The sequence below is a fragment of the Ciconia boyciana genome, chromosome 3, assembly GCF_034638445.1.
Source record: "Ciconia boyciana chromosome 3, ASM3463844v1, whole genome shotgun sequence".
NCBI lineage: Eukaryota > Metazoa > Chordata > Aves > Ciconiiformes > Ciconiidae > Ciconia > Ciconia boyciana.
The window spans coordinates 126,687,853-126,709,938 of record NC_132936.1 but is presented as its reverse complement, the minus strand read 5'-3'; the positions used below and the strand labels follow the sequence as shown (position 1 = coordinate 126,709,938).

General features: G+C 41.9%; 2 protein-coding genes across 8 annotated transcripts in view; one reads left to right on the top strand and one right to left on the bottom strand.

Moving 5' to 3' along the window:
* The window catches only part of EML6 (EMAP like 6), a 117,076-nt gene extending 113,586 nt beyond the window's left edge, over positions 1-3,490 (top strand). For both annotated transcript variants that reach the window (XM_072857558.1, XM_072857557.1), the window contains one exon: positions 673-3,490. In XM_072857558.1, coding sequence (XP_072713659.1) covers positions 673-697 — 25 coding nt within the window. In that variant the 3' untranslated portion in view covers positions 698-3,490. The remainder of the gene's footprint in view (positions 1-672) is intronic.
* A 144-nt stretch (positions 3,491-3,634) lies between these two features.
* Positions 3,635-22,086, bottom strand: part of RTN4 (reticulon 4) — a 47,283-nt gene continuing 28,831 nt past the window's right edge. For 5 of the 6 annotated variants that reach the window (XM_072857559.1, XM_072857560.1, XM_072857561.1 and 2 more), the window contains 6 exons: positions 16,119-16,326; positions 13,137-13,275; positions 7,158-7,227; positions 6,439-6,485; positions 5,133-5,191; positions 3,635-4,704 (listed from right to left, as the gene is read on the bottom strand). In XM_072857559.1, the coding sequence (XP_072713660.1) occupies positions 4,662-4,704; positions 5,133-5,191; positions 6,439-6,485; positions 7,158-7,227; positions 13,137-13,275; positions 16,119-16,326 (566 nt within the window). In that variant the 3' untranslated portion in view covers positions 3,635-4,661. Of the gene's footprint in view, positions 4,705-5,132; positions 5,192-6,438; positions 6,486-7,157; positions 7,228-13,136; positions 13,276-16,118; positions 16,327-19,944; positions 20,255-22,086 lie in introns of those variants that run through there. The other variant, XM_072857565.1, reaches the window with a different exon arrangement.

The following is a 22,086-nucleotide window of genomic DNA, read 5'->3' as shown; positions in this document are numbered from 1 at the left end:
CCCACAGCATAGACACTGGTGTTAGGTTCAGTTTGTTCAACACCCTGCAGTGACTTTAACCCTCCCCCCATTGCACGAGATGAGCTGTTCTTCAAATTGAGCCCCCCTCCCCCCCCCCCCGATGTTTACATTTTCCACTTTGGGGGAAAAAGACAAAGAAAGGGAGGAAAAAAAAAAAAGGAAGTGTTTTTCTTTGAAAAAGGGGTTGCACAGCAGGAGAGCAGGAAACTGTCAGATCAAAAAGTGGCTGCAACAGGAACTGAGGCTGCATGTACCTCGGTTCTCAACCTGCAGCCGAGAAGTTACATAAACGCAGAAAAGCTTATCAGCTGCCTTAATTTTGACGATATAGTTATGATGAGGATTTCTTGATTCAAAGTGTAACTATACAGAGTAAAATAATAGCACTTCCAACCTCCAGGTCTTCACTAAAATGCACACGTGGTAGTTTAAATGCTTTAACTCTCTCCTGAGAAAAGGGCGGGCGTTGGAGTGCCGGTGTTTGCCAAGGAACTCCAGGGCTTAATGTCGCTTTACCTGCTGGTAAATCTACATTTATAGCCATGTGTGTATTTATGCTGTAGTATGTATTTATTATGTAGTATGATATGCTGAAGGTTGTCCTCAAGTTACTCGGAAAACTAACTACGTTCTCAATTAATTTCATTGTAGTGTCTTTGTATGGCGCTGTCTTTGAAAGGAGACTCTTCTTGCTGCCGTTACTGCCACCACCAAGTGACTGCTCTGGACTGGACAGCCATGAATGCCTCTACCCCTTCGGCTGCTGTGATTTCCATACGATGCTGCATGGATTACGCATTTTCAGATTACTCATACGAATTTAGGTGAATGTGATCTTGGATTTCAACGACCAATAATATCCTCGAGAAGGAAGCTGAAGTTTGAAAGGGAATCGTTTTGTAACCTGGGTAGGCCAAAGTGATGAACAGTTCACTCATGAAGCTGCTTTTGCCTAATACTGTGTTATTCAAACCATGTCTGAAAAGGGAGCACACTGAGAAAGCGCTGGGCCCTTTGATTTGCATAATTTCAAAATTTATGGCTTGAACATTTGTTCAAGAAAGTTGGTGGTTTTTAACCACACCTGCTTAAAACTCCAATTTGGTGCACTGAGTAAAACTGCAAGCTTTTATTGAGCATGCTGGGGTTCACACTTCAGCTCTCAGTAATCGAAGGAGCAAACTATCATTTTTTTACGTCCATTTTATTTTTAAATCTATGTATTTGGCAAAATTTTCTATCCATGAAGTGCCTTTGAATGATTTTCCAGTAGTATGGGCTACAGTCTTGCCTCCCACCAATTGCTTTCAACATACGGTGCTATAACTTTCACACAGAGGAGGGCTAACCATTAACACCTTTTCCAGATGTGTGCTTACATTATCCCTGTTTTCTGCTTTGGTTTTTAATACTTTCACAAGTGAATTCCAAAATGTGTCTGAGAGCAAGAAGCTATGCGCTGTTCTAAGGACAAATTCCTGATGGCATTACACCTCTTGATAAGCTGTTCACAATTGGTTTGTGATGGTAGCTTGACTGCAGCCAGAATTTGAAGCTTAACTCAAAGGGCGAGTAGAGGGAGAGAGTATGGAGGGAGTCTTGGTTAAAGACATTTTAACACAAATGAGGAAGTTGTTCCCCAAGTGTTCCTGCACTCTCCCTGTTTGTGGGAAAATGTGCTTTATAGGTAACTACTTCCACAGGCAGTGGCCATCTAAGTGTATGTAAGAAGTGGCGTGAAAGCCTCCAAGAATCACTATTTCCCATTCCTCCCATTCTGGAGGGGCTTCCTGAGGACATCCAGAGCGAGCTCCAGGAACGCCTGGTACATCGCTAGCAGGGACTGCGTGTACCCTCCAGCCGGCAGCTAGTCCCATGCTGCTTATGAGTAGAAGATAAATCGCTCTGATACCAGAAAATTTGCCTTTCCTTGAGAAAAGCATAATCTTTGCTAAATTTGGACTCCTCTCCTCATCACTGCTTCTCATGCAGCCCTCTTGTCTGTGACAGGGCTTGGGGGATCGTGGGGCAGGAGGGTAGCAGGCAGCTGAGATGAAAGGAGAGTTGCCTCCACGTGGAACTGGAGACCACGAGCAGATGTTCACAAAGGCAAGTAAAGCCGTTCAGCATTTGTTAATGAACATTTTGTCAAAACCAAAAACTACAGGGACAGTAGAATTGGAGAAAGAAAAGTAAGTTCAACTTTCTCCAATGAAACTGTTTAGAAAGAAAGAAAAAATGTGGGCAATGTCAAAACAAATGATTTTTGAGATTTCTGGCATGGAACAACATCCATATTTTGAAATTACCTTTCTTTTGAAAAGACTGTTTGTTAATCAAAAGAAATAAAGGCCAAAATAAAACATTTAGACTTACATTTAGTCTTTGAAAAGAACTGTTAAATAGTGCTTTAGTCCCAGTTCTGGAAAATATAATTGTGAACTGGGGAAAGTTCCTGCCAAGCCACTTCTGATGCCCACTGCATAAGAAGGTAGCTGTCGGATGCAACGAATATCCAGTTAGAGGAGTGGATCAATGTACATTTAACACACAAAAGTGCTTCAGCAACCTCAAAGAATCACCTTTTTTTAAAACTGAAATTTATTAATGCCTTATATTACTATACAGAAGATCAGTTTGTCAGATACACAATAAGCGTCCCTATGCAGTCTTTTTTTTTAAAGAAACCTTCTTGATCAAATAATGTAATCATGTGAGGTGGTGATGTCAGTAAGCACCTTCTTTGCCTATGTTTGTAATAATGTTTGCCTTCCTTTCACATTGATTGTATCCCAAATAAAACCAGTTGCGTGGCAGAATGAATTAATAAATGGTGATGTGGACAATATCTTAAAGCAATAGTGTCTGTCAGGAAAACACTTACATTTGTATGTTTATATGGTTTGGCTTTATGTATAAAATGTTCAGAAGTAATGATGTATTATACTGTAAACCAAAATATTAGTGCATGAATTTATTTTTCAATGGTCAAGATGCCATTAAATCTGTCTCTCAAATAAATTTGCATACAAATTTTCAATGTCCAGCTCTTAAATCAGATTGAACAAGGTGATCTGAAAAGATTATTGGGACTTGCTTTACAATTTCCTTCCAACTAGAACATGGCATCATACATTGTTGTCTCAAAAACAAAAGAAACCAAGGCTCTTCACTTCATTTAGCAGAATCTAAAATTTCATCTGTCACCATTTTCAATAACCAACTCACAACACTTAAGTGGCGTCTGACACCGTCCCCCCCGTGTCACTGAGCTGTCGGCGCAGCTGGCAGTGGTAACAACGGGGGCCTTTCAGTATTCAGCACCGAGGCCTCCTCGCTGCAGGCAGGACTCTGCGCTACAAGAACTACGCGCGGAACTGAGCATCACGGGCCGACACAGCTATTCGGGACAGCAAATCTGTAACTGGCACTGAACAAACTGCTTCACACTGCACATACAAAAAGAAAAGGTATCATGAAAAATCCATCTACTCACATCGCTATACGTCTGACAAACTATTTCCACCACCATGTACAATGGATATTTAATCACGATGAACTTAAAATAAACGCAAATATATTAAACTTGCCTCAAGAAAGCAAAATACCGATATTATTTTTTATGTCTATAAGCTTTATTGATACTTGGGGTTTTTGTTTGTTGGGGGTTTTTTTTTTCTTTTTTGTTTTTTTTTTTTTTACATTTCACAATGCATTCCACAGACTTAGTTCAATACAGCTTAAACTGCAAGTGTATAAATTTTCATTTATCATTTCTTGCATAACAAGGCTTTAAGTTTCCAAACAACATTTGCAGCATTAGATATTCGGTCCACAGATTATCAGAGTTTGAAAGACTGTAGAATTATTTGCTCAAAATCAACTACTGTACGTTTGTGCAACAAAGTGTATGCTGTAATTTTAATATATGTGGAGGTTCCTTTGTTCACTTCTCTTTTCTTTTTTTAAACAGATGATAGTGTTTACAGAGACGTTTTAGTTTTTCAAGCTTGTGTGCTATGGAGCTAGTCCAGAAACCAGTCAATTCTCTGAAGTATGAAGCACTGTGGAGCAGCTGAACGATCTAAGCTTTGTGAAACACATATATATATATATATATAGGCAATTGATAAAACAATAAAATCACAATACAGCTATACTCATACCAAAAAGGCAAGATTTTTCAAAACTTGCTAAAATGGTATATTCTTCTAAAACATCTCATTTTAGAAAATCTGCATCAATCTACACAGACCATACACAGTGCACAAACTGGGAAGTGTTATCCTCCGCTCCACCTGCACTACCTCTTCTGGAACGCAGCAGGGACTACCTCTGATGAAGCAAAATGTACAGCTTTCTCAAATCTTTTGTATTAGCCAGTGCTGCACACAGGATAAAGAAAGATGATTAGTTTTAGATCCATACATAGCAGCTTACAATACTTAAGATGATGAAACACATGGCAGTCAAAACAGTTATTTTTCCTCAAACACTGCGTTGCTAAAAAATAAAGATCTGTGAAATTGCACTGCAATGTCAAGGGGTTTGCTATTCCCTGACCCTCCCCATGTAAATCCAAATGAGTATTTTTTCCCCTTAAAAGATGAACTTCCTATCGATAAGTTGCTTCAGGCTTTTTACTCAGTTTTGCGCTTCAAGCCAGGGATCTTTGCTTGGATCCTACAAGAGGAACAGGAGAGGAAAAAGAACAGCTTTTGAGTAACGAACAAAAACACCAGTAGGTGTAAACACAGTCTTAAAAACAGCACCACGTGAAGATAATTGTCACGGCAACACAAAACTACTACACTCAGAAACCAATGAAACTGCTACATTCTTCTTCACCCCTCAGGTTTCACTAATGGTTTCACATACACAGATTTCTATTGGAAATAATACAGGATTGACTTCACAACAGCATCAGCAAGAAAGGAGCCGATTTCGTAACCCTTCTAAATTTAAACAAAGGACTTTTTTTCCTCCCAGCACTAGTGCATGTAATGCACGTGTGTGTGTGTTTGTTATATACAGGAGTACCACACATACCAAGAACTGTAAACATTATTGCTAAAGCAAAATTAAAAAAAAAATAAGAAGACTCAACTCACTTAGCCATCGCATCTTTGACATTCTTGTTGACGAGTCCCAAATAATGGTCAATTTGGGCCTGAAATGGAAGATGACAGATGTTACAGACCAGCTCTTGCAAACAGTTGCTTTGCTGCCCGGAAGGCAGAGTCACACCGCACCCAAGACGTGCTTTACACGAAAGGCCGCTGGCAGAAGGAAGGCTTTCCCAGTTTGATGTCAGAGCTCCCGTGGCTTCAGCCACAGCACGTGCCTCCAGGAACGCACACACCAGCAGGGAATAGCGGGTAAGTACCCAAATACATTCATCCCTGGCTTCTGCATGTTCCAGCAAAGCGGTCACCGGCGTTTCCCCTGCCTCTTCTCAAGGCTGCCCCAACGCCAGGGTGCACAGCCAAGGCTCTCGGTGAGGGGCAGTCGGCTCTCTGGGGCCATGGAGAAGGAAAGCTGCTTAGGTGGGCTGGGCCTGTTAAACAGCTTACGCCTTCGGAGAGCGGCCTTCAGCTCGTCAAGAGGATTGAGGAGTCTGGGTTAAGCCACACAAATTGTCCATCATCTTTCCTCTGGGCTACAGGATTTCCTTTCACTGCAGAGTATTGTGTTCTTTCCTAGGAGCTCGGAGAGGAGCCCAAGAGGCTCCGCCATCTGCTCCCTTCCTAAGTGCCAGGCTGGCTCCATGAGCAGCGTTGTTTTTGAAAGAGGAGAAGGAACTGCTAAGCCAGAGCTGGCTTCCCCCCTCCTGTGCTCTGACCTGCCGAAGACAGTCCCTGCTGAAGCTCGGCTATAATTTAATCATACACGTTGTATTCTGGCTCCTTCTTACCTCTTTCTTTTACATTAGTCCCTCCACAGGAGAAGCACCGGACCGTGCCGAGCATCTCCCACCTCCTGTTTTTGCCAGGGCTACAAATTCCACCGGGCTTCAGGACACGGATCCTGAATGTCAGCTCCAAACAGGTTTCTTCAGAAATTGTTTTAAAAGTACTTACTCACATCGGGATTAACGCACCGTGCCTACTGCTGCTTTAGTCCTGACCAAATCTGGATCAGAGGAGAGAAGGCCTCCAGGTTAATCGGGCCTTTTTTGCAACTGTTTGCTGGGGAAGCCTTCTGACGCTTCCACCAAAAAGGAGGAGGAGAAAGCACATGCAGTCTGCACTTCAAACTGGACTTGCTTCTCTTGGCCCTGGCACTGACTCCTAGGTAAAGGCCTATGTTTTAAAGATTTTTAGAAGACTGAAATGAATTTTGGTTTTATTCGCTTGTGGTTTTGCTTCAATAGAGCTAATTTTATGAAGCGTTTAATGAAGCGTATTAAACACTCACCTGATGTCTCTCATAAATAACAGGAACACTGAAGAGCGAAATCAAAGCTGGAAAAGAGCACATCAACAGGTATAAATATTGACAGAAGGGATGGTGTTCAGGTAAGACAATGACTAGTTTTCACACCTTGACATTTCTTTCAAAGTTACAAGAAAGAGAAATAACTAGGCCACATACAAAAATTGTTGGCCAGTAATTTAAATAATCCCTATTAAGGAGAAGCTGGGCTGTCCTCCAGGTTTCATTAACAGTCCAGCAAGTTTGGTCACAGTTCACTTTTTCACTGTGGGTTACGCAAATTCTTCAAAAAGGATGCTTAGGCTTCCACCAACGTCAGTTGGTTTCTGACACCTGAAGCCAGCCTGCTCCGGGATACAAGAAACAAAACTATCAGCAGTGGGACATGGCCAGAGCCAATTTTGTACCTCCTCCAAAGTCACAGTACAGCGGTGATATTCAAGTAAGGCTGACCCTGACAGGGACAAGCACAACAGAACATGCTTTTAAATGATACGATGTCTGGAAAATCAGCAATCTCAAGGAATTAAACGCTGCAATTCAAAATGATCCCCTCTGCAGCGTTATCAACGTCCTAGAAAAGGACACACGACTCTACACTCTCAAGAACACAGGAACAGCCTCACAGTACCGAGCAGACTTCAGTGCTTTTCCAGGGTTATTTTGTATGCCAGGTATTTAACACAATTTAAAACACTTACCCAGAATCAGTAATGTCAGACCATTAAACAAGGCACCAACATAAGTGAATACCCACATCAACACTGCGAACTAAAAAGGAAAAAAAAAAAGGCACGTCAGCCCCCCGTCTGTCTTACCACAACATACGAGTTAGAGCAGTCAGAGAACTTCTCTGAACACACATATGAAAGTAAAACGCCCCAAACTCCACTTCACCCTTGTACTACGTCTCGTGTAATTATAGATGAGTGACAAGATGGCTGAAGGGTTCAGTAATAGGATACGTGGCCTCTTGCGTCTCGGTCATCGGGCTGAATTCGGCCCAAGTCAGCAGTGACCAAAAGCTGTTAGTACTCGGTAGCTGCTCAATGCCCTCTGCGTTTATACAGCACTTCCAATCCCGGTCACAGAACACAGCTCCCACCTCCCACCCTTCAAAGAGATGCAACAAGACGGACAAGTGAGAGGTTACAGGGCTGGCGCACAACACGGCACTGGTGACAGAGCCAGAAAGAAAGCGGGTCAGTTGTTTGTGTGGCAGCCCAGCAGCCAACATACGAGCGCATCCGCTCCGGGGCTGCCGCGCAAACGGCGGCACCAAATTATCACAATCACGCTTTGGCTCAGCACAGGTCTCGATGAACCGTTGGCTAGGCTAGGCAGGGGTTTCTGTCACATCGGGGGGAAAGACCTGTCTGGAAGGTAACATGGCATGGTTGGCTTAATTGACTTTTTTTCCCCTTAAAAAAACATAGGAGCTTTGGAAACTAAAAAATTCAGGAAAGAGAGAAGTCAACAGTGCCATAAAATGGAAGCTGGCTCTAAGTCAGAGACAAGTTCAGAAGCGAAGACGTCCCTTCTTTCAACAGACTCCTAAACCCTCACGCTGCCGTAATTTCTGGCTTCGTGTCCCAGCCCCTAACTCGTACCCAGGCACCGTTCCGCCCCCACCGCCACCCTGCTGACTGCACTTGTACAGCTCCCGGTCGCGCGCAGGCTCCGCTCCACTTCACTGGCTTTACACAAAGATCCGCAGAAGTTCAAGCCCCTCAGCTTTCTGCCAGGTGGAGAGTGTCCCAAGCACACCTCTGACCTATACCGGGGTGGGAGGGGGCCGAAGGCTGCCAGCTCTATTTCTGTGTAGGATTCCTCCCCGAGGAAAATCAGCCGGTTTCGTCTAGTGTTGCACAGCCCGTAAGGAACTGAGCAGAAGCCAGGATCTGGATGTCAGACATAGCAGCTTTACCAGTGCTTATTTCTTGCTGAGCGCTGAATTACACTTTGCATTGTGCAGAGCACACAGAGGAAACCCCCAGCCCTTTAATCAACTAAGCACGTCTGGTTATTTTCTGCGCAAGACACTGCAAAACACCGAACAGCCGGACAGACAGGGTGCGGAGGCTGCTGCTGGCATCAGGGAGAGAAGATCTGGGTACAGTTAACAACTGAAGGTGAAGCACTCCGATAAGCAGGAGATACACGCAAGGAAAAGATGGGTACAAAGTACTGGAAAGAAAAAAATGCGTGTTGAAGGACTGTGGGTGTGGGCAAGGATCTAGCCTGCAGCTGAGTTACTCAGAAGTTATGTATCCAAACATCCATTTTTAGCTTATTGTAAGGTGCAAAATATCCAAACCAAACAAAATCGACAGCCAACAATAAGATAAGGGCATGACAGTCAATACAAGTTTGATTTGCATGACCTCTGTATTGAAATGAAGTTTACTTCAAGAGCTTCATTCAAAGCCGATCCCATTCAAACTTCAGTAGGTTTAATAGCAAGTGATGCAGTTCTGTATCTGTCTGCTCTTTACAGATGTGACACAAGCAGCACTAGAGGCACAAAGTTAACCCTCAGACAAGGCTGCAATGTTACCATCAACTGCATTCCCACTGAAGGATTTTGGCAGGTTTAACAAGAAAAATAAAGCAGATTTCTCTAAACTCCCTCATGATTCATGCAAACCTTGGCCCAGTTCTGCTCTCTGCAATGCCAGGGTGAGAGCTGGCTGCCTGCCTCTTTGCACAAGATATTTTAACGGAGCAAATACTTTCCTTTCAGAGCAAGTCTGTACATGCAGCACGTCCCCCTCCCCAGCCAAGGGAGGAAAGTTGACAACTTTTACTACGGCAAAAAGCCCCCAGGTTTGTGATCATTCGGAATGATTCTCTTGCAGGCTGTGCATTCAGTCAACTAAATATGCCGGCTTCAAGCACACACAGCAAAGCATCTGGACAGCTATCCAAGATCTCCTCTGCATGAACACAATTACCGAGGCTAAGCACCACACACTGGCCAGGTGAACATTCAGTAATACTGCTGAAGGCTATGACCAAGTCAGAAAATGTGAGTTTATGTTAAGCAGAAGGGTAACAGATATGAATCCATCCCAAAGTCCAACAGTTATCAGAACTATCCAATCCTATTTAGTGAGCATTGAATTTATGGCCCAAGAAAGATCAAAATCCAGGCGTTAACATTTGACTGGCCACAGGCTTTGCCTCTCCTAAAGTCTGTCCAGAGCAGCATCAGGGTCTGTGTTGCCCGTGCAGTTTTTAATCCACTTTGCTTATTCGTACTGGGCGGGAGAGGGGACCACTGAGCCCAGCAAGACCACCCCCCTCTCTCTGCCGAGTCAGTAAGGGACAGCTACTTTGAAGGCTGAGGCTACCAAAGGAAATGAAGTTCAGCAAAAACCTGAGAACCCCCCTCCCACAACACCTTCTCTCTTCACACACTTCTGACAGTTAAAACAACACTCCCAGGATTAAGCGGAGTTTCATCTCAGTCCCACGTTTACATATTGGTCTCTGTTTTGTGCTGGTCTCTATGATTTTTTCCTTAGAAATTAGAAACTCAAAGAACCTTACAAATGCAAAAAGGCTTACCTGAAACATGCCTAAACACTTAAAGCTCTAAGATGAAAAAGAAGCAGAAGGCAACCCAGGATTGACCTACAAAGATAATATTGCTCTTCGCCCCCACTCAGGACAGAAGGAAAGCACAGGGCCCAAGCTCAGCCTGAACGTTACAATGATACGTAAACCAGTAAAAAACCCCATATCGTTGATGGACTGAATGGAGTTTTTGCCAACCTCATTACAGATTAATGCCTCCCCAGTACCCAAAGCGTACTGCAATTTAATGGCAAATCCAGAAATGTCCATATATCCGTTTCTTTACCATAAAATAGTGCAAATACAGCAAAGAGCTCCATTTCTCAACACATCAGTTGAGCAACGACAAATTGAAAGCAACTGTGCCCCAGCGTCAGAAGGGCTACCGCTGCGCAGCTGGGCTGAAGCACTAGATGGCTGTTCATCAGGACAAAGTGCAGCTTCTCCCGGGACTCTCTGGCAAGGGCTCCTCTGGAATTGCTCCTCAAGAGCTGTGAGGAACTTCTCTTTGTGCTGCATAAATATTTAGAGTCCATTTTAAGACTTCCATGACTGAAGCATTGTTTAATTAAAAAAAAAAAAAAAAATCTTAACAAGACAGATTTTACAGCCAGAACTATTACATACAATAAACTGACCTGCAGACATTTTCTACAGTAGGGCTCTGTAACTTTAATTATACACAAACACACTGTTTCCTATAGTGAAGATGTTTAAACTACACGAGCCAAGATATTTTTTTTTAAGCCAGGGCCATTATATTACATAAACCCCCAGCATCTTAATGTTCTCCTCACGCACAAACTCTTCAAAATCAGTAACTTGTGCTTGTGAACTATCCTGACATTCCTTGGTTTCATATAAGGGTTGCTCCCAACTACCATAAATTAGACTAATTAACCTACATAAAACGTTTTAAATGTCAGAAGAAGAGAGGGGAAATGAATTAGTTCAGCTGAATAAACATGTCTTTCCTATATTACCATAGCATTTTAAAAGTGATTAGCGTGCCTTGAAGACATTCTGACTGGAATTAATTCTACTTCTAACGTAATTCCTCTGAAAGGCCTAATTTTTAAAACAGTGTTAACTCAAACAGCAGCTGGCTGTTCACTGCTTCCTTTTCCTTTACTGCAAGGGATTGTGATCGCTAAACAAATGGTGTGGAAATTCTTATAACTCAGATGAGGGAACATACCGTTAAAGAAAGACAAGTGGCCTTGTGACTGCAAGTTCTTCTGTGACGTTGTTTAATCAGATCCAAACACAACTTGAGCAAAATAACTTTTCTTTGAACACTGAAACTCAATGCCCTTAAAAAACACAATAAACAAAGAGTATGGTCCTTTCCTCCTTCGCACACCACGTTTGAGTTCTCCGCATGCAATTCTAGCCGTGTAACACTAATTCTTTTGGTCAAGGCTGTGGCCTTGAGATGCTGCAGAGATGAATCCTAAGTACTTGGTCACTTAAGCATGAAGGCAAGACACAGCTTCTTACAGACCAGACCGATGGGCAGTGGTGAGAGGATTTAGCCATCAAAATGCAATCCCTGTGTGGAAACACTGGCAAGGCACAGACAATAATGGCCTTATTTAAGCCATTTTGCCATAGAATGACTGCAGCAGTATCAATCACGTCCAGAAAAATGACCCGAAAATAAGAATGCACAGCTACCTCGTAAAATACTTTTACTGCACAACCCTTGAGGAGCAGGAAGATCATTACACAAAACCCCGGGCTAATATCCCATCTCCTCTTTCCCTTCTGAGAAAATGAACCTATCACGAGCAGCAGACCCCAGGTGACAACCCGACAGCCTTACAAATCTTTCCTACTCCAGAAGGAAAGGACTCTTACTGCAGGAGACGTGCACAGCATCAGGTGCAACTTTTCTGGCACAAACTGTGTTTAAATTGGAGCATAATGAGAAACTGGATCTAGAAACTCCTGGTAAGATCCTGAGATCTGCCTCCAATTTCTGTTCCACAAATATAACAAAGACTTTTACAGCCTTCCTATTTTTCTCCAAGTTTCACTAGAAACCCCTTCCCCCAACCCCATAACAATTCAAAGGGCTTTACAAAGCACTAAGTAAGGGATTTACTGGAGGATAAATGCAACTTTATTTCAAGAAGATTAAGCAAACTGAAAAAGAAATGGACAACACATTGTACTCGGTAAAGGAAACAATTGTTTGAAAAACGAAGAAAGGCGATTAGCTTGAAAGGAGAGAATATATATTCTCACAGAACAAAACTGCAGGGGTTTCAGCCAATTCTTTTTTTTTTTTTTAAATTTATTATCATTCTTCACTGTCAGTTTTGCTCTGCCACCTTCAATAAATCCCATTAAATACTACTTGGACATATCCAAGGTATCTGTTAGGCAGTATTGCATGCTTGAGGTAGAGTAACTGGCAGAACTCATTTCAGTAATTTGCATCACTAAAAGAAGCAGCTCTTCACACCCAAATCCAGGGACCGAAACAGGTGTCCACCTTCCCAAAACAAGGGCATCACTCAGTCCCCACTCTTCCAGCAAAGAGGTGGACACAAGAACTCCTGCTCTTTAGGGCAAGTAACTGTACACTCACCACTTGCTAGTCTCAGTACAGAAAGAAACAGAAAAACAAAACAAAGCCAGACTGCACCAGCCTAGCCCAAACCAGATTTTTCAAGAGGGAGAGAAGTATGTTAGCGACAAATTCTGAATGCCAATGTCTTGTTTTCTTAAAAGATTTCTGCTGTTAAGCACCAGCGAGGAGGTGTAACAGCTGAACTGCACGCAGCCAGAGCTTATTTCAGTTTTCCACTCGTTTTTATTATACTGTCAAAATAAAGTAGATAAAGTTATCCACTCTATTACTGCACGCAGCACTTTATATTCAGCTCAGTATGGCTAACAGAAAGCTATGCTTCTTGAAAAACAAAAAGGCTTAGTACTTCCAACAAGCAAACTAAAACTCAGTATTTACTTACACGGAGCCAAAGATGCCATTGTTCATTCATGTTTTTAAGGCCTAGTGGGCTTTGCTAAGCTAGGTCAGCAAGGAATCTATTTACACAAGGTTGTTGTATCCACAGCTGAAGTAAACTTACCTTCAGAGAATCAACTAAGTCATCGACTAGGAAGAGACGTCTCAGCTCTTTGACTGTGCCATTAATGTGACCAAGCACAACGTTACTGTATTTCTGAATAAGCTCTTCAGACACAGCTACATCAGACTCCAAGTAAGCCCTGCAAGAAAGAAGAACTTATGAAACTTTACTGTAAGAGTGCTGCCAAACAGTATCAACACGTTATATCTTATATACACAATAGCAACATACATTCTTTTTGTGTTCTAAAGACAAAAACCTCACCGTATGAGGAATGCTAAAAGGATAGAGCAGAAATAACCTAAGTTTCTCATAGAAGGTAAAAGAAAACCTTAAAAAGAACCCCAAAACCCCTCAGAAGAAAGGAAAAAAAATGTTTCTTTCTTTCTGCTATGTTGTGCTAGTGCATTTACTAAGTCACACACACAGTCTTACCTAGACTAGACAAAAAAGGTGCGCTGGCTAACATATGTGTGTGAACAGACAAGGCTAGTGAGTGTCCAGCGCCACTGACACATACGCTGCTTGGTCTGTGAAGTTTCTTTCTACTCCTCAGCATATGTTACGCTAATAAGGCCAATGTGTATTTAAAAAAAAATGAGACACAGACGGTTGGGGGTGGTGCGGGGTGTGTGTAACTGTCCGGTTTTGCTATTGTATTAGGCAGCCTAATATTCTACGAGATTCCTGCATTTCTCAAACAGAAAAAATCCTACAAAAGCAACATATCCATTCATACCGCTGGAAGGCACTTCTGAAATTACCATTAAGCTGTAACAAACACCCTAAGGCATGGTAAAATGAGAAAGCTTTTCATCATTTGCTAAAAAAATTTCTTACAGTTAGTGATGGCAGTTGTTTTACCAGAAAGATATATGCTGCTATCTGGTTACGTGTTCTTTCCACTACACTGTGACTTTTACCTGTAGTTGCAGTGGCTATGGCAATTTATAGACTCTTTAAATAGAGAATAATTTATTTATCTAATTTGCATGTTGGAGGGAGAAGGAGCAATGGAGCACATCTGTAACAGGGCACTCATTTTACAGTTACTACAGTTGTTGAATTTTTACTTTCGTTTAGGGGGGGATTCTGCTTTGGGTTGGTTTTGTTTGATTTTTTTTTTTTAAATAAAAAAATGCACAAGTGGAGGCTCCTATGTATGTAATTTAAGGCAAAGCTAAATATGGCCTTGTGGCAAGCCCAAAACAAATTGAAATACTTTAAACGGTAACTATAGAGGGCGGCCATTTCAAGGCTACATTCTGCTATCCACACTTGGCTTGAATCTGCACCCCCTTCTCAACTCATCAGCAAGATATTCAGTACCTGAATCAAAAATTTAATTGATCTCATGGATGTGCTCTTCACTGTCAAACTAAATTCAAGCAGAAATATCCTTCTTGTAGTTGAAGTTACATAGATAAAAAGTAAGCAACCAGGTATGTTGGACAAGAATGTCTGGAAGCTTCTTACGAATATCAGTATTTTTAGAAATAAACTGCAGAAAGAGCACAGGTAGAACAAGTTTTGCTGGCTCTTGCTAAGAAAGAACTGAAGTGGTAAACCTGGAAATGCTGTTTGGATACTGAAGAGCAGTCCTGGGTAGACAGAGCAACCAGGGTTTCAACTGGGAATTATTCACCCTACTGAGGGTGAATATAAGCATGGCCATACAAGGCCTTGATGGTTAAAAAAAAAAAAACAACCCAAACAAAACACTAAGTTTACAGAAGATACATATTTCGGACTGCTATACTGAATGTTGTTGCCAATTGTTCAGATGTATTTTTTTCTATCAGATCTAAGCTTAAAAGCCAGTACTCCTCTTTTTCCAGAGTTTTTGTCCTGCAGCTGGTTTAGGCTTGACTTCCACTGGGTAAATGAGCCACTACACATAGGCAGGGAGGAATGGAGGTAAACGCAAGAAAACATTTTACTTTGCCTCACTGAAGATGAGAGGAAGAGAACGAGAATAACTGGAAACCACAAAATTAGTAAGAGAGCTGTAAAGGGGAGGGCAAGCAGGAGTTTCTGAAAGGTGCAAGGCAAACTGAGATTGAACCACTTCATTGATTAATCAAGGAGAGAAGCAAGTCTGAGCAGTGTGGGATAGGGCTGGTGTGGAAACAGGAAACATGCACTCTTAGTAATTACTCTAACACATTAATAAGTTTTTATTTCTCTTAAGATGCAGCTCTGCAATAATGGGCCCCGGTGTACTCTGCACAGGAAAGGAGGAATACCACAGATACCACATTCCCACACTGCAGGGAAGTGCACACATGGTATGCCCCAAGGACTTAGCTCATCACTTAAAGCAAAGAGCTTGGAGCTCCTCTTTGAGGACCTAAATTAATCCTATGGCTCAACTCCTCAAGCCTTAGAATTCAGAGTCCAAGTTTCTGGATTTCCGATCTGGGCAGGCTGCAATGAACCTGCATTCTGCTGATGACAAGGCAGCCTTGCATGTGGAGAACACAGCTATGCTGCTACACACTACAACATAAATTTTAGGAGTATTCTTAAAAAAAGTTCCAAAAAGATGAAAGTATCCCCAGCTACATTTATTCTGATTTTTTTTCTAAATACATTGCATTGAAAGTGCTGCATCTCCTGGGTAGTCTTTAAATTTTGTACATCATCTGCCACTGGTTCACATTCTGAAGACTATACATGCATATGTTACTCCCTTAGATTGAAGTATATATGTCCTTTTTAATGTAACTTAAGATGCTCTAGCATTCCCAGGGAAATCCCCTGTACTAAGTGCTCAATTCATTTTCTTTACCGCTGTGTACGCCTACTGAGAAAAACTGAGAGAAGAGTAGCCATAGGCTGGGTAACAGATTTTTCAGTACAGAGACTATTTACATTATTATGCAACATATTATGGCCTATGTCACCTCCTGCTCCTAACAGCACCAATACTGCTGATCCCCGAAACAACACACTTTTTCTTAATTAAAAGAAAAATCTCACCTAAACGGGTGGCCTTCATCAGACTTTTGGATTGCCTGGATAACTCCCTTGTATATCCTAAAGCTGATCGTCACAGAAAGCAGGGCCAAGGCAATGTAAGCTGTCACGCTCACAATGCTGAACACTGTTAATGAAAGCAGCAGGAACAAGCTGGCACCAAACACCACTCCTGTCTTCTTAATGTCTCGCCAGTAAAGGAGGTCAACAACTAAAATTTAAAAAAGGTAAGACATTAGAACAAGATACCTTTTGCATCCATATGAAAACAGTAAAACGTGATTCATTTGACTGCTGGGAGTCATCAAGAATGGAACTTGCGATCTCACTGTCAAAACAGAGCTGAAATTACAACTAGAAATAGGTTACTTTAGCACCGATTTTGCATTGGACTTCAGATTATTAGGATTATTGTTATTAGGATTACCTCAAACGTAATTGCTAAAATTTAAGAATAATTCTACCCTTAAACAATGTCAGAATTAATCTCTTCAACTACTGTGCTGTATTCTGCACCAGAACCACAGCAGTTTGTGCTTCATTTCATTTTATTTTTGTGGATGTCGCAGCGGTCGCTCACTGAACAGATTGATTCTGATTCCCTGTTAGGACAAATGACAAGACACTAACAGCTCTCCAAACCATTATAAGCTTTGCAAGTCTGGCAGAGGCAAAGGCACTGCTCAAGACTCATTAACAGTTCATTTTGTTTCCTTTTGACTGAAGACACGCCCATGGGAGTTTATAATCTTGATTATGGGTGACAGACTGAGCCATCAAGAGGGAATAATCTCACAGAAATTTCAATCCAGGCTAAATCTGCTGTGCTACAATGCAAAACACTTCATTTGTAAACCAAGTTTATTTTTTCCTGAAGCGACCCTCATGAGAGAACACAGTATTATGCCATTTTTAGCATCACTGTTTAAAGTAAACTCCACCCTTGCACAAGTCAGAGGCAGTGGCTTAGTGCATCTGTTGCAGATTTGTTTGTTTGGAGGTGCAGCTGCATGGGGCTGATTACCTTGCTGAACTCACGAAATCCGCAAACGTCGTTCGCTATTGCTGAGCACAGAAGTGGGCAGGGGCATCTAGTCTAGTTTTATACTTCACGGGGAGAGACACAGTAAAACTCATTCTTCGTGATGTCTACTTCCACAGCTGATTAGATTTTCACAAGAACAAATTGCTCTTCTGCATCAAAACTACTTGTTAATAGCAATAACGTAAGAGTTTTTAATATAGAACTCAAGATAAATTATAGAAAAATTCTTACAACACAAGCTTAGCAATCCTATGTCATCCTAAACATCACTGAAGTTAATTGTAAAATAGCATATCACAATTCAGAACAGATTCTTACTCTGAATGACTGTAAAAGAAAATTAAAAAATAAAATTTGACTGTTATTTCTTACAGGATGAAAATGTGATAATGCACCAACATTAAATACTTAGTAGCCTCTGTAGGGCAAAGTCTGCAAAATCCCTTTGTACGTACAACATGAAGATGCCACTGGGGCTATGACGCAATTTCACAGTGTTTCAGAAGCTGAAGTCCTTTCCTAATTGTTTCCACAGGGAAACCATACTGAGCAACAGGCGCTGGAAAGATGAGAACCCTGGTCAGAAACTTCAAGCCGCCATTTTCATAATGCAAAATATTTTATCCAAATATTTAATTCACCTTTCAGGAGAAATTTCCTGAAGCTCTACAGACAGCATCAGGTTACAGTTGCGTGAACACCTTAAGTTTGTCATAAACCAAAACTGCTGTGGAAATAAACAGCCTCACCCCTCCACCACCGCTCAACCCCACTCCTTTCCTCTGCATGGGCACACACAGAACCAGCCTGGTTTTCCGTATGCCGCTGACAACTACTGCACCGAAAAAATAAAATAAAAACTAAGCAGCCAGCCAGATCAGATTCTGGATGTGGTTCACCATGTGACTCCACAAACATATGGGGGGAGAGATAGAGCAGCCAACCGAAGGAGGTGACACTCCTGCTCGCAGAACAGCACCAATCTGAAGTCCTCCTCAAATTGCAGCCCAACCTATCCACGCACCCTGTTGAGCTGCTGTTCCGCTGGGTCTCTTCATGCTACAAAGCTGCACTTCTATTTTCCCTGTCAAACAAACGAAACTCTAAGCAAGACAACTTTTCTTTAGTATTTGTAAAAATCAAACAAACAAACAAAAAAATCAAGTCATCCCAAAATTCCTTTTGTATGGGCTATAATCCCTACGTTTAACAACATTTTCTTTGGTTTCTTTGGCTTTGCCTCTAATCACAAAAGCGTCTATTAGTGTCTCTGTACACCTTACGTTAGCAAGTTTAGCACGTAAAAGGAGCTTACGAATGAAATTGTGAGCTTGACCTAAAAATCGTTGTAAACTGTAAACCTAAATTGAGCTGCAAGTATCCCTAACGCCTGGGTGAGATTTTCAAAAAAAGTTGGCGGATTTTGTGCTCCTAAAGCATGCAAGAAATCTTTGAAAAAAATTCTTTCTTTCTCAGTACTTGCTTCAACTACTGAAACTATATTTATTTTTAAATGCTGCAATATGAGCATCCATACATTCAAGTTTGGGTGCTGGTCCCATCTCAGGTGACACACTAAGTATGAGCCCTACTCCTCTCCGTTTGCAGAGAGCATTAGTTCTGTAAATGAGATACTCCCTCCCCTGTAACACAGTTTTAAAGCCTCTCCACTGACAGCGGGCTCTTACTGCTTCGTAGCAAACCACTTATTACAAGCGGTAATGCATTATACCTGAACCCAGTTATAAGGAATATAAAGACAGTAATTCATCTGTAGGCAGCTTCCAAAACACGAGAAACAGCGGTAAATTGCTGGAATTAAAGCATTCCACAAATGCCAAATGGCTTCTAGCGACCCATCTTCAAGTCTTTTGTTCTCTGTAATCAGTAAGAAAAATCCCCAAGCTAGGACCTCCCAGACCAGGGTTAAGCTGCACATGAAGCATTTTTCCTCGCTCTGTCTCCACTCCGCTCGGAGAACTACCATATCAGCCTCAGCTTAACCACATGCGGATCTTGTTTCATTGTAAATTCCTCAAAGGGAAATTCAGTGTTATAAGTCACTGAAAAACTGATTTGTAATTTTCAGTCCAAGAGAGTTCAGGATGAAATTGATTTATATTCTCCAATTGATCAGAAACAGGTATTTGCATTTCTTTCTAAAGTAAAAGAAAAGATTAAAAGCATTACTAGAAGCAGCTTCCTGGCTTTAACTTATACACAAGATATTCACAGCGGATTAAAAAAAAAAAAACAGAAAAAACAAAAACCCCAACCAATTCTCAGGAACAGCCCTGCCAAGCAGTATCTTTCCTCATGGAAACCGTTTTAAGCTTTATTGTACACAATATGAACTATAATCTCATGCATTTAATGCAAGTATTCCAGGCCTATTCTAAAGCAAGAACAGCTGCCTACATTTGGTAAGCACGAACTGTCACTTGGCACGTCTAAAAATAGTACTGCTAGCATCCGTGCCTTACATGCAGAACTCATCCAATTACATTTTGCTTTTAAAGCAAGTGCCGCGATATTTTTTTTAAAGTCTTTTCTTTCATTCACGGACATTTAACTTAAAACTGAGCAATTCATATCTGTTTTTTTGATGACACAAACAAGTGGTTTCATATATTTAACCTGATGATCCTCTTTTTAAAAAAGCCTGAACCAAGTAACCCTCTTTTTTTTTTTTTTTTTTTTAAAGAAAGAGCAATTAAAAGCCTCGAGATCTACAAGCGAGTTTAATTCACGTCTATTAAAGCAAACCAAGAAAAAGGGACTGACCCATTTTGGCATCCATCTTGAGTGTGCCCGCATGCACCCAGGTCTTGCACAGCTGACTACCCAGAGCCTTTTCACTTCCTGCTGGGGCATTCGGAGGTCGGCAGAGACGCAACTGCCTGCCGCCTCGCCGCCAGCCAGCGCGAAATCTCGCCGGCCCCCGCCAATGGCTGCCTCGCCTCTGCGCCACGTCCGTGGGACGCAGCTGCGGAGCGAGAGATTCGCCTGCACAATGGACAACTACTCTCTGGCCAGTATTTAGGAACGAACAAAAAATGGGTTTCAGCGCCGAAGAAAGGCTGTTTGTGTAAAAGGAGAAGGAAGGTTAAAAAAAAAAAAAACACGCAGATGGCGTACGATTTACAAACATTGTATGAACAACGGCCATTACACTAGAGCCTTTCTGTGATCTGAAAGGTAAGCAGAAATTCTCTATGTTCTTTGGAGAATAGTAAAAATAGCTTAGAAGCACCAGTAAGAGCCTTTTCTGCATCCGCTTAAGAGCAGCCAGCGTTGTACTGATACAGAAATGTAACAGAAGTATTGAGAGCAGGCAGCTTTCAAATGCATCTGAAGTGCACAGTGACAACTGTCACCATAGCACTGTACAGGCTGCTATGAGGAAAATTAACCCTAGACCAGCACGGGCACACTCCTACATCAGAATGACCATTTAAAAACCAGGACACGAGCACCAACAGGAAAATTGCTGTTAATTTCTGCTTAGAGAGGCATTTTCCAGTTATGCTAAATAAACTTCCTATTTACACACACACCACAGTGATCTTCAGGGTTTCCACTGATCTTTCATGCAGAGTATCGAGCAGGCAAGACCTGACCCTGCAGCTTCACTCGTAAAGCCTGGTCAAGCCCGGCGTGGGGCAACCCCAGCTGGAGGCAGACCAGCCCCAAGGAGAAGCCACCAACCCATCAAGTGGCCCAAGTCTGCCAAGCACAAACACCATTAGTAGATGGGGTCTGACATTTTCAAGATTTCCTAGGTCAGAACGACCATTTAAAATCATGGTTGACATCCTCAGCAGAAGCAGTTACGGAGCGGGCCACAGAATTCAAGCCTCGTTTTACCCTGATCAGGTGTGCTGGCAGCCAGTTTGGTCTCTGACTGCCTCGTTGCAAGTCGGTAACAACAGAACAATCCCAGGCTGGTAAAACTGGGAGGTTATTGCATGACTGCACGTGGTGCCACGCGCGTGGAGCTGACTTCAACCAACAGAGCTTTCCCTGTCCTAGGGAAGGATGCTACACAGGAGTGGCACGTCCAGCGGGACTGGCAGGCTTGCCTAACTGGACCCCAAAGGTCGGAAAACAAGTCTGCATCACGGGCATTTCAGACTGGGCACATCTGCCCCACAATCCCTAGCAAGACAAAGTGATACCGATTTCACAAAGTACATGCTAGAATGAAAACGAAGTCCGACACTACCAGATTGTCCCCCCAAAATGCAAATACTATCTAACAATTATTAGTGAGCCAAAGCAGTATTTTCCTTTCATTTCTACTTAATCATAGACCCATGCAGGTGCACACAATGTACAAACAGGGAAAACCATTCCAAAGCCCTAATGACTCACGATAAAAATTTAAAAGGCTCAAGGGCTGCACAAGCCTATGCAACCTTTTCCACCATTTAACTAGTCTGAACCAGAATTTAGATAGATTTTCAGCACATTAATAAAAAGAAAAAATAATCCTGGGATAGCCTGGCAGTATAGCTGTGGTGTTCATCCTACCATTAGCATTATTCAGCCATTAAAACCTGACAATTCATGGAAATAATTAAACATTAAATAAATAGACGTTAGACATTTTAGTACCAATTACTCCAGGGGGGCCTGTCTTTAAAAGTGCTAAAAATAAAAGTCATGCCATCCCCAGGGTAAACCTATTTCATCCTGCCTACCTAGATGATCGATACCACAGGTATTAATCAATACCACAGGTTATATATACCACTTTCACTATGCTGGTTCCTCAATTACTGTGGCTGTAACACAAGAAACACACAGACCAAAACTAAGTTTAGGATTATATTAATTAGAAAGTAGTGCTTTAGTTGGGAAGTCTAACTGTGAACCATACTTTTGGCTCTTCTCTCTTTTAGATTTGATCATTACTTTTTTTTT